Source organism: Monodelphis domestica, chromosome 4, assembly GCF_027887165.1.
Source record: "Monodelphis domestica isolate mMonDom1 chromosome 4, mMonDom1.pri, whole genome shotgun sequence".
Taxonomy (NCBI): domain Eukaryota; kingdom Metazoa; phylum Chordata; class Mammalia; order Didelphimorphia; family Didelphidae; genus Monodelphis; species Monodelphis domestica.
Window position 1 is genome coordinate 223,149,328 of NC_077230.1, and position 13,183 is coordinate 223,162,510.

The window sequence follows — 13,183 nt, forward strand, 5'->3', positions numbered from 1 at the left end:
ACATTCGATATTTGATCTAGTAGACAGACTCCATTAGAGGGTAATGACTATCTTAACCCCATTGTAGGCCTAAAAGCAACCACCAATTAAGAAAGCATTAAAGCTCAAATATAAAATCTTATTTAATACCATAAAATTCCCAAAACCCCTACTATAATATTGGATGATTTTATTTAATTATGGAAGACATAATGCTAAAATCAGTAATAAGCATTTATTCTCCTCGCATAAGCCTAAATTAGTCAATGGATAATCCACTAACACTTAACAAAGTAGTAATTAAAAATATTAACCAGTAAATTACCTCAGCTATTGTTAACTCAACACAGACATGCGTTATTACAAGGACAGATTAAAAAGAATAAAAGGAACTCGGCAATCCAAAACCCCACCTGTTTACCAAAAGCATCACCTCTAGCATTTTAAGTATTAGAGGCACTGCCTGCCCAGTGAGTTAACTTCAATGGCCATGGTATCCTGACCGTGCAAAGGTAGCATAATCACTTGTCTCCTAAATAAGGACTTGTATGAATGGCAAAATGAGGGTTTGACTGTCTCTTTTTCTCAACCAATGAAATTGACCTACCCGTGCAGAGGTGGGTATAATTATATAAGACGAGAAGACCCTGTGGAGTTTAAAATTACAACTTAAATAAGTATACTTTATTCTCTTAGGGATTAAACTAATAGAAACTTTAAGTTGAATCTTTGGTTGGGGTGACCTCGGAGCACAAGAAAACCTCCGAATGATATAACTAAGATTAATCAGTCCAAATGCCATAAGCCAGTTATTGACCCAAATTTTGATCAATGGAACAGGTTTCCCCAGGGATAACAGCGCAATCCTTTTTAAGAGCCTGTATCGACAATTAGGGTTTACGACCTCCATGTTGGATCAGGACATCCAAATGGTGCAGCAGCTATTAAAGGTTCGTTTGTTCAATGATTAAAGTCCTACGTGATCTGAGTTCAGACCGGAGAAATCCAGGTCAGTTTCTATCTATATAATTATTTCTCCCTGTACGAAAGGACAAGAGAATTAAGGCCAACATTATAAACAGGCCTTACAACTAACTAATGAAGCATATCTTAATTAGTTAATGTAATTTTTTATTACTCTAGAAAAGAGTTATTAAGGTGGCAGAGCAGGTAATTGCATAAAACTTAAGCCTTTATTATCAGAGGTTCAAACCCTCTCCTTAATACGTGTTCTTAATTAACTTACTAATTTACATTATTCCTATTTTATTAGCAGTAGCTTTTTTAACATTAATTGAATGAAAAGTCCTAGGTTATATACAATTTCAAAAAGGCCCAAACGTCATCGGACCCTACCTATCCTACAACCATTTGCAGATGCTGCACCAATTCTAGCCCTAGCCCTAGCTCTAACTATTTGAACACCCCTACCCATGCCCCACACTCTAATTGATTTAAACCTAGGACTTTTATTTATTTTAGCCCTGTCAGGATTATTCACTTACTCAATTTTATGGTCAGGATGAGCATCAAATTCTAAGTATGTTCTCACTGGGGCTTTATGAGCTGTAGCCCAAACAATTTCATATGAAGTCACATTAGCTATTATTTTACTTTCAATTATATTAATTAATGGCTCTTTTATCCTAAAAAATTTAATAATTACCCAAGAAAATATATGATTAATTATAACCGCATGACCACTGACTATAATATGATATATTACCACACTAGCCAAAACAAACTGAGCTCATTTTGACTTAACAGAGGGAGAGTCAGAATTAGTGTCAGGTTTAATGTTGAATATGCCGCAGGGCCATTTGCCATATTTTTTTCTAGCAGAGTGTACAAATATCATTACAATAAATGCTATATCAGTCTCTGTGTACATTGTTCTCCTGGTTCTGCTCCTCTCATTCTGCATCAGTTCCTAGAGGTTGTTCCAGTTCCCGTGGATTCCTCCACTTTATTATTTCTTTGAGCACAATAGTATTCCATCACCAACATATACTACAGTTTGTTCAGCCATTCCCCAGTTGAAGGGCATCCCCTCATTTTCCAATATTTGGCCACCACAAAGAGTTCAACTAAGAATATTTTTGTAAATGTCTTTTTCCTTATTATCTCTTTGGGGGTATTTCCCCAGCAGTGCTATGACTGGATCAAAGTACAGACCGTCTTTTAGAGCCCTTTCAGCATAGTTCCAAATTGACCTCTAGAATGGTTGGATCATTTCACAACTCCACCAGCAATGCATTAATGTCCCAATTTTGCCACATCCCCTCCAAAATTCATTACTTTCCATTACTGTCATTTAGCCACTCTGCTAGGTGTGAGGTGATACCTTAGTTGTTTTGATTTGCATCTCTCTGATTATAAGAGATTTAGAACACTTTTTAATGTGTTTATTAATAGTTTTGATTTCTTTATCTGAAAACTACCTATTCATGTCCCTTTCCCATTTATCAATTGGAGAATGGCTTGATTTTCTGTATAATTGACTTAGCTCTTTGTAAATTTGAGTAATTAGACATTTGTCAGAGGTTTTAGTTATAAAGATTGTTTCCCAATTTGTTATTTTCCCTTCTAATTTTGGGTTACATTGGTTTTTTTTTGTACAAAACCTTTTTAATTTGATATAATCAAAATAATTTATTCTTCATTTTGTGACTCTTTCTAAGTCTTGCTTTGTGTTAAAATCTTTCCCATCCCAAAGGTGTGAAATATATACTATTCTGTGTTCGCCTAATTTACTTAAAGTTTCCTTCTTTATGTTCAAGTCATTCACCCATTCTGAGTTTAACTTGGTGTAGGGTGTGAGGTTAGGATACAAGTCTAATCTCTACCTCACTGTTTTCCAATTTTCCCAGAAGTTTTTATCAAATAGTGGATTTTCATCCCAAAAGTTGGGACTTTGGGGCTTGTCATAGATTATCTTGCTGAGGTCACTTACCCCAAGTCTATTCCACTGATCCTCCTTTCTGTCTCTTAGCCAGTACCAAATTGTTTTGATGACCACTTCTTTATAGTATAGTTTGAGATCTGATACTGCAAGGCCACCTTCCATTGCATTTTTTTCATTATTTCCCTGAATATCCTTGATCTTTTGTTATTCCAAATAAACTTTGTTATGGTTTTTTTCTAATTCATTTAAAAAAAGTTTTTTGGTAGTTCAATGGATATGGCACTAAATAAATAAATGAGTATGGGTAGGATGGTCATTTTAATTATGTTAGCTCATCCTACCCATGAGCAGTAAATGTTTTTCCAATTGCTCAGATCTACTTTTAGTTGTGTGGAAAGTGTCTTGTAGTTGTGTTCATCTAGTTCCTGTTTTTGTCTCAGCAGATAGATTTCTAAGTATTTTATATTATCTAGGGTGATTTTAAATAGAATTTCTCTTTTTAATTCTTGCTGGTGAAATGGGTTGGAGATATACAGAAATGCTGATGACTTATGCGGGTTTATTTTGTATCCTGCAACTTAACTAAAGTTGTTGATTATTTTGACTAGCTTTTTAGTTGATTCTCTAGGGTTATTTAAGTAGACCATCATATAATCTGCAAAGAGTGATAGCTTGTCTCTTCATTGCCAATTTTAATACCTCAATTTCTTTTTCTTCTCTAATTTCTACTGCTTGTGTTTCTAGTACAATGTTAAATAATAGAATTTATAATGGGCATCCTTGTTTCACTCCTTATCTTATTGGGAATGCATCTAGTTTATCCCCATTGCAGATGATGTTGGCTGATGGTTTTAGGTAGATACCATTTATTAATTTTAAGAAAGACCCTTCTATTCCTATATTTTCTGGTGTTTTCAATAGGAATCAGTGTTGTATTTTGTAAAATGTTTTTTTCTGCGTCTATTGAGATAATCATATGATTTTTGTTGGTTTACTTGTTAATATAGTCAATTATGTGGATGTTTTTTCTAATAGTGAATATGCATGATTCCTGGTATAAATCCCAGCTGATCATAGTGAATAACCATTATGATGACTTGTTGGAGCCTTTTTGCTAGTATCCTATTTAAGATTTTTACATCTATGTTCATTAAAGAGATTGGTTTATAGTTTTCTTTTTCCATTTTTTACCTGCCTGACTTTGGAATCAGTACCATATTAGTGTCATAAAAGGAATTTGGAAGAACTCCCTCTTTGCTTATTATGTCAAATAGTTTGTATAGTATTGTGATTAGCTGTTCTTTGAATGTTTGATAGAATATCACTTGTGAATCCATCAGGCCCTGGAGATTTTTTCTTAGGGATTCCTTTGATGGCCTGTTCAATTTCTTTTTTCTGATATGGGATTATTTAAGAATTCTATTTCTTATTCTGTTAATCTAGGCAATTTATATTTTTGTAAATATTGATCCATATCACCTAGATTGCCATATTTATTGCCATATAATTGGGCAAAATAGTTTTTAATGATTGCCTTAATTTCATTTTCATTGGAGGTGATTTCTCCCTTTTCATCTATGATACTATTAATTTAGTTTTCTTCTTTCTTTTCATTTTATTAGATTGACCAGTACTTTGTGTATTTTATTTGTTTTTTCAAAATACCAGCTTCTTGTCTTATTTATTATTTGAATAGCTCTTTCACTTTTGATTTTCTTGATTTCTCCCTTAATTTTTAGGATCTCTAATTTAGTTTTCTTCTGGGCATCTTTAATTTGTTCTCTTTCAAGTTTTTTGATTTGCATGTCCAATTCATTGACCTCTGACCTCCCTAATATGTTTATATATGAACTTAAGGATATAAATTTTCCCCTGAGTACTGCTTTGGCTGCATCCCATAGATTTTGAAGGGATGTCTCATCATCATCATTTTCTTCAATGAAATTATTGTTTCTATGATTTGTTCTCTAACTGATTTTGGAGAATCATATTATTTAATTTCCAATTAATTTTTGATTTGGCTCTCCATGTACCCTTACTGATTATTATTTTTATTGCCTTATGATCTGAAAATGTTGCATTCATTATTTCTTCTTTTCTGCATTTGTATGCCATTTTTCTTTGACCTAGTGTATGGTCAATCTTTGTGAATGTACCATGTGCTACTGAAAAGAAAGTATATTCTTTTTTCTCCCTATTTATTTTTCTCCATATATCTATTACCTCTAAAATTTCTAAGATTTCATTCACATCTTTTACATCTTTCTTATTTTTTTTCATTTGATTTATCTAAATTTGATAATGGTAGGTTCAGGTCTCCCACTAGTATAGTTTTACTATCTATTTTCTCCTTCAATTCCACACGTGTCTCCTTTAGAAGTTTGGATGCTATAACATTTGGTGCATACATGTTGATTACCTATATTTCCTCATTGTCTATACTCCCTTTTATCAGGATGTATTTACCTTCCCTATTCCTTTTAATCAGATCTAATTTTACTTTGGCTTTGTCAGATATCATGATTCCAACTCTTGCTTCTTATAGCAGTTGAGGCCCAATAGGTCTTGCTCCAACCTTTAATTCTAACCTTGTGAGTATCTACCTGCCCCAGTGTATTTCTTGTAGACAATATACAGTAAGATTTTGAATTCTAATCCACTCTTCTATTCATTTATGTTTTATGGGTGAGTTCATCCCATTCACTTTCAAAGTAATGATTGTCAATTGTGAATTCCCCAGCATTTTGATATCCTCTCCTAGTTCTGTCCTTTCTTCTTTTGCAATATTCTTTTAAACAAGTGGTTTACTTTTATAATCTATCCCCCTAATTCCTTCATTTAATATGCTTCCTTTTCTGGCCCCTCCCTTTTTGTTCTCTTCTCATTGTTTTTAGGGACTGTTAAGTTCCCTCCCCTCTCTCCTTTCCTCCCTTTTTGTACTACCTTCCCCCGAACCCCCTTACTTTTCCCTTCTCACTTATCCTGTAGGAAAAGATAGAATTCAAGATCCCAATGGATCTAGATGCTCTTCCCTCTCAGAATTGATTTCACTGAGAGTAAGGTTTAAGTATTACCTATTAGCAGTCTCTTCTTCTCCTTATAAGATTATTCTTCCCTACCCCTTCCCATGTGTATTGTTGTGTGATAAAGATTATTCTATTTATTTTATTTCTTCAAGTATCTCTTGATGCCATCTTTGATTTCCCCTCCCTTTTTCTTTTTTTGCATATCATCTTATAGCCCTTAATGCCCCAATCTCTTCCTGTGAGTGATTCTTCTAATTACTATAATAATTAATATCATTCTTGAGAGTTAGAAATAACATTTCCCATATATTAATATATATAATTTGATCTATTTGTAGCCCTTAAAGAAGAGTTTGTATAAAAATAATTTTTCCCCTTTTTCCTTTCTTTCTTATTTACCTTTTCTTGTTTCTCTTGATCTTTGTGTTTGGATATCAAACTTTCCTCTTAGTTCTGTTTTTTTCTTTACAAATACTTGGAAATCTTCTATTTTGTTGAATGATCATACTTTCTCCTGGAAGCATATATTCAGTTTCGATGGATAAGTGATTCTTGGTTGGAGATCCAATTCTCTTGCCTTTCTGAATATCATGCTCCAGGCCTTGAGGTCCTTTAGTGTGGAAGTTGCCAGGTCTTGTGTGATCCTGATGGTTACTCCTTGGTATCTTAATTGTCTCTTTTTGACTTCTTGTAGAATTTTCTCCTTAGTTTGAAAGCTCTGGAATTTGGCAATTACATTCCTGGGAGTTGTCTTTTGGGGATTTAGTGTAGAAGGTGTCCTATGATCTCTTTCAATGTCTATTTTGCCCCCTTGTTCAGGAACATCAGGGTAGTTTTTTTGGATGATTTCTTGTAGTATAATGTCAATATTTCTGTTTATTTCTGGCTTTTCAGGTAGACCAATGATTCACAAATTGACTCATCTTGATCTGTTTTCTTGATCTGTCATCTTGTCAGTGAGATATTTTATGTTTTCTTCTATTTTGTCAGTCTTTTGACTTTGCTTGATTAATTCTTGCTGTTTTGCAAGATCATTGGTTTCCAGTTGTCCAATATTGGGCCTGGTTTTCTGCTTTAATCTTTTGATATTTTTGCTATAATCTTTTGATTTTCTCTTTGAACAATTTCCCAATAATCTTGCCAGAAGGCATCTATCTTTTTGATGAGCTCCAATTTAAATTCTTCAAGACCTTGTGGACAATTTCCATTTTAAAGAAGGTTTTGGCTTTGTTTGAATTTCCTCCTCTATTTCTTTTATAGCCTGGGTTTTTCCTCCTGAAAAATTTTGGGGGTCAATGCCTTTTTTTAAATTTATTTTTCTTGGAGGGTGTTTGTTGCTCCTGTGCACAATTTGCCATCACTGTGGAGGTTTTACTTTCCCTTTTTAGTCAGATATCTGAATGAGATGGGCAGGCTCTCTGTGTATGGAGTTAAGGAGCAAGGATTTTACTTGAGGCAAGCTCTTGAATCTCCGCAGACTCTGCTGTTCTCTGCTGTTCTCTGCACCACCTTCCCGAGAGAGCCCATGGTCTGCGCTCACAGTCCACCAGGATTTCAGGGTCAGCTGCTCTCAGGGGGTATGACTTTGGTGGTCTTAGTCAGCTCAGAAGGACCTAGAGGTGCCTATTCCTCACTATAGAGATGACCGTCGCTCACTCACTGATTCTGGTGCACTTTGGCTCTGACTCTGGCTCCGTAGGTGGGCGGGGGAGGGGAGATAAGCTCTTGGTTTGGAGGGAGGTTTTTCTCCCCCTTATAGTGTGGACACACCCAAATGCCATGTACCCTCAAAGCTGCACCCTACTTTAGAGTCCCTTTGTCCTGCATCTAGATTGCTGCTATGCTGACCAGGAAGTTGGTCAACAACTATGATTTAAAAAAAAAAATTATTTTAAACAAAATCCAATTAAATTTCTAGTCATAAAAGGAGGCAGTATTTTATAACTGATTTTACCAGGAAACTCTTCTGGACAATAGAGTAGGAATTATATAGTATTTGACAGGGTCAAGATGACAGAATGAAGGCAGGGTATGAGCTTACCCAAATTCCCCTCTAAACAACTTTAAAATAATACCTCAAAATGAATTCTGAAGCAGCAGAATGAACAAAATGTGGATATGAAACAACATTCTAATGAAAGACAACTAGAAGGTCACCAGGCAAATTTTGTCTTATTAGGAAGGGAGTAGAACACAGTATATTGCACAGGTTCATCTGGGCAAGGCAATAGCATTAGACCTTGGTGACTGTGACTTCTAGAGCTATCAAATCACAGAAAGTAAAGGGACTGGATAACTGGGAAGAGATTTTAGGGGACTCTCTGCTAGCCCTGTGTTCAAGACTCTCTTGTACTACTAGCCACAGTTCTGGATAACAGTACCACATCAGGAAGAACACTAACACCTTATAACTCCAGTTGAGGGGACCCTGACCATGGTTCCTGTTGGGTAGAAAAGAGTGTTTATGGTCATTCACAAAGCAGATGGAGATCAGTGACCATGCCTCTTCTTAGAATATAACTTATGAGAAAAAACAAAGACTTAAAGATTCCAAGGGTTAGCTCTGGAAACAGCATCAAGAAAGACCCAAGATACCAGCTATCAGACTGGCTAACATGACAGAAAAGGAAAATTATCAATGTTGATGGGGGTATAGGAAATTTGAGATATTAATGCAGAACTATGAATTGCTTGCTCCTTCCTAAAGAGTGTCAATCTTAGAACCAAACAAGCAGCAATTATGTTTTCCTAATAAATCAATAAGGAAAACAGCTCTGTTGCAATGACATTTATTTCTATTGAGAGAGAGAGGTCAAAAACTTATATGTTTGTGTGTGTGTGTGTGTGTGTGTGTGTGTGTGTGTGTGTGTGTGTGTGTGTCTAATAGGGTTAGATAGACCCAAGCTCAGGGAGGAGAAGAAAATTATAGCTTTTTGTAGTCGAGGCATTGCCATAAAGGCAGAACCGTAAGGGTTAAGCCTCCTCTTCTCTCTGTTTGGGCTACATAGTCAGGGTCATGGGTTGAACTGTGTATGATCTGCCCAGCTGTGTGCTCAAGGTTGGAGTAGCATCAGAGGGAGGACTGATAATGTTTGTGAGAAAGAAACTGTAAGGTTGGAGTAGCCAGCAGAGGACTGATAAGGGTTGTGAGAAATTGTGGGAGTCTGTGGCAAAGTTGCTTCTCTGTCTTTGTTTGGAATCTTCTCGGTTCTTCCCTGTGCCTGGCAGGTAATGTCATGTATTCCTATGAATCTGCCCAATTATTGGTTCCTGCTGTTGCTGGGCAGTAACATCATATCTTCCTGTGGTTTTAACCTATATTGCTTTGTTTGAACTCAATAAAGAGTTGTTATGCTTTTTTCATATAGCGTCCATTCGTCACTCTGTATGTTCATTACCCCAGGCAAGGTCACGAAAGGTTGGCCACCTTTTTGATGAGCCTTGCAGCTTTTATAGTGTTTTAAGGAAGAAGGAGGGTATAAGGGATTGGGCAAAAAGTGAGAAACTTCTGCCTAGAAATAGAAGATGCTAATCAGCCACATAGAACATAAACCCAGACAAAACTTTGACAACACAGAGGTAAATGAGGCACTTTCAGAGCACTCTGGCTTTTTAATGTTGACAGGAATAATACAAAATTATTTCTAAGGCATATATCACTACCTTATGAGGTTGATTCTGATATTCCAAGGCAATTCAAAATATCACAAAATCTTCAGAAACATGTTAACCATTAAAAAGAATTATTTAGAAATATGTCCAAAGGGCTATAAAACTGCATACCATATAACCCAGCAAAATAGAACTTCTAGATCTGTATTTCAAAGAGATATAAAACAAAAATGAGAAGAACCTATTTATACATAATTTTTTAAAGTAACTCTTTTTCAAGTGACATAGAATTGGGAAATGAAAGGATGTCCTTCAACTGGGGAATGGTTGAACAAGTTGGGGTATATGATTATATTGGAATACTATTTTGCTATAAGAAATGATGAGCAGATTGCCCTCAGAAGAAAATCTGAAAAGACTTAACATTAACTGACACAAAGTGAAATGAAAAGAACCAAGGGAACATAACTTCCTCTGGCTGACCTGTCTTTTATTTTAAACCAGACACAAACTATTTTGATGATTGTGAGGTAAACATAGCATGAAGGGAAATCTGGTGTAATTTGGTGTCTTTGTTTTCCACTTAAAAGATATTCTTCTGTCTTTATTCTTCTAGATGAATTTTATTTTTCATTTTCTACCTATACAAAGTAATATTTTAATAATTTGTTTAGTAGGGCACTGAATAAGTAAGCTAATTTATGCGATATGTTCTTTTTATTATATTGGCTCAGCCTAAAAATGAACAATTATCACTTACTCAATTAATTATGGCTGTCTTTAGTTCCATAAAGTGTGTTGTTGTAGTTAGATTGATATAATTCTATTATGTTACTTGGTAGGGAGGGTCTTAAGTATTTTATAAAGCCTGTAGCAATTCAAATAGAATTTCTCCCTTTTCTCCAATTTTATTGGTGATACAGAGAAATGCTAATTATGTGGAATCATTTTATATTGCAAATTTAAAGAACTTATTAATTTAAAATTATTTTGTTCATTTCTTTAAGGTTGTTCAATTAAATTCTATCATCATTAAAATTGATAATTGTTTATTCTTTTCCTATTGATATTTTCTCAATTTCTTTTCTCTTCATATTGCATTTCTAGGACTTTTAACAACTTTCCAAAGAAGCATGGTGAAAATGAACATATTTGATTTATCCCTGATAGTATTGGAGAGGCTTGTAATTTATTCTCATCATTTCTAATCCTAGCTTTTGCTTTTAGATGTATACTACTTATCAAATTAAGAAAAGGCTCATTAACTCAACTATTTTCTAGTGTTTTTTTATAATATAAATGAGTAGTGTATTTTGTCAAAATATTTTTCTCCATCTATTGACTTAGTTGTAGTAAGAGTAATAAGTAATAGTAATCAACTGTTATTTACATATATTTTAAAGTTTTTTCAAAGTCTTAAAATTATGGATTATTTCTTAACTGTGATATTTGAAGATAAATGCTTTTGTTTTTCTTATTATTAAAATGTCTATATTTTTTATAATTTTCCTAATTTTAAACACACCCTGCAATGAATCTTTTTATTTTTTTAAACCTTTACCTTCTGCCTTGGAGCCAATACTATGTATTGGCTCCAAGGCAGAAGAGTAGTAAGGGCTAGGCAATGGGGGTCAAGTGACTTGCCCAGGGTCACACAGCAGGGAAGGATCTGAGGGCAGATTTGAACCTAGGACCTCCAGTCTCTAGGCTTGGCTTGGCTTGGCTTGGCTCTCAATCCACTGAGCTACTGAGCTGGTCCCTACAATGAATCTCTTTAAAAGAAAATGACCAGGTTTTTATTGATCATTCCATAATAAAAAGACCTAAGGAGGGAGTCTTGTGAGTGGCAATGTTGGACCCTTCAGTCCCTCAGACTTACCTCTAGAATATGGAAGAGAATAGTGGAAGCTGTCATCTAGGATTCCATCAGCTGATTTTAATGGAAGTTTGGAGAGTAAGGGAAGAGTGGAATCTACTCACATAGTTACTCTTGGAAACTAGTAATTCATCTCAGTATATTTTAGGACCTTTATAATTGGTTTAGAACCATTAGGCAATTTAAGGTCAGACTCACATGGAGATATTGAAGATATATGAGAGAGTGTTTGTTTTATAATCAGAAGCAATCGTTTCAATTATTTAGGTTGAAATCTAAGGAAAATCAAACCCCAAAGCCTTCACATAATTTAACATAGGGCATGCGATTTTTGTTTGGGAGGAAAGGTGATTGGAAAGTAGGCATAGATTAGGAATCTCTATATACCAGGAATGGAGGATATAGTCTGGGGGCATATAGAACTGACATTTGAAATGACAGAGATGGAAAGAAACTTAACAGTATGTGCCAAGACTAGATTTTAATGAGACAGAATCAGTCATATCTGTGAACAATCAGCTTCAAAAAATAATATCCTAATTAGATTTAGATGACATTCTGCCCTGCATAACTTTCCAAAGTGCATTCTTAACATCTTTATTTCTTAGGCTGTAGATCAAGGGGTTGAGCATGGGGTTTACTATGGTATAAAACACTGAGGCCACTTTCTCCTGGTTTGTTTTGCTGCTAGAAGCTGGTGTATAGTACACAAAGATGATGGATCCATAAAAGATAGCAACAGAAGCCAAATGTGAACCACAGGTACTAAAAGCTTTATAACGGCCTTTGGCAGATTGTATGCGAAGGATACTTAAGATAATGAATGTATAAGAGATCAAAATGGGCAGGATTGTGGCCAACACATTGAATCCACCAATGAATACTAACAAGAGCTCATTGATATTGGTACTAGAACAGGCTAGCTTCAGAAGGGGGAGGATATCACAGAAATAATTGTCAACTACATTTTCCCCACAGAAGAACAACCTAGTCATGCCATGTGTAAGGGCTATTGCACCAGAAGCTCCCATTAAATACACAACCAAAACTAGAAGGGAGCAGATCCATGGTGACATTGTGCTGTGATAGAGAAGAGGACTACAGATGGCAACATAACGGTCATATGCCATGGCTGTCAACATGTAGCACTCATCAATTGCAAAGAAGCAGAAGAAAAATATTTGAGTCATACATCCTGTATAGGAAATGATGTTCTTCTCTGATATGAAGTTCACCAACATTTTGGGAACAATGACTGAAGAGTAGCAAAGATCTATGAAGGATAGGTTACAGAGAAAATAATACATGGGTATGTGAAGTGGAGAACTTATCCAAATTAATAAAATCAAGCCAAGGTTCCCAACCACTGAGACCATGTATATTCCCAGAAAGACAAGAAAGAGGGGTATCTGTAGGTCCACTTCTTCTGTTAACCCTAATAGGATAAACTCTGTCACAAGGGTGTTATTTCCTATTGCCATTCTCCTCCAATAATTAGGTAAAAAATCTGTGGAAATATGAAAGAAAAATCTTAGTAAATAAAATAATTATTAGTTAATACTTTATCCAAATATGATACCTTCACACATACGCACAAGTGTACATGCACACACATAGAAACTAAGAATTTTTTTGTACCTTACAACACGAAGTACCTAATTGCCTCATGTTTTATTCACCCTCTCTCTCTCTCTCTCTCTCTCTCTCTCTCTCTCAAAAAAATAAACAAACATTGAATTCTGGAGTGAATATGACAAAATCTTCTAAGACAAGTTCATGTTGAAA

The 13,183-nt window shown here is 35.0% G+C and overlaps 1 protein-coding gene across 1 annotated transcript; it reads right to left on the reverse strand.

Moving 5' to 3' along the window:
* Window positions 1-11,922: 11,922 nt before the first annotated feature.
* LOC100030038 (olfactory receptor 8D1) lies at window positions 11,923-12,879 on the reverse strand. Its single transcript, XM_001379610.3, has one exon. It carries the CDS (start codon window positions 12,877-12,879, stop codon window positions 11,935-11,937), a length of 945 nt encoding a protein of 314 aa, XP_001379647.2. The 3' UTR covers window positions 11,923-11,934.
* Window positions 12,880-13,183: the final 304 nt, after the last annotated feature.

Coding starts and splice junctions, on each gene's coding strand:
- LOC100030038 (XM_001379610.3), bottom strand. CDS start 12,879: ATGGCAATAGGAAATAACACCCTTGTGACAGAGTTTATCCTATTAGGG.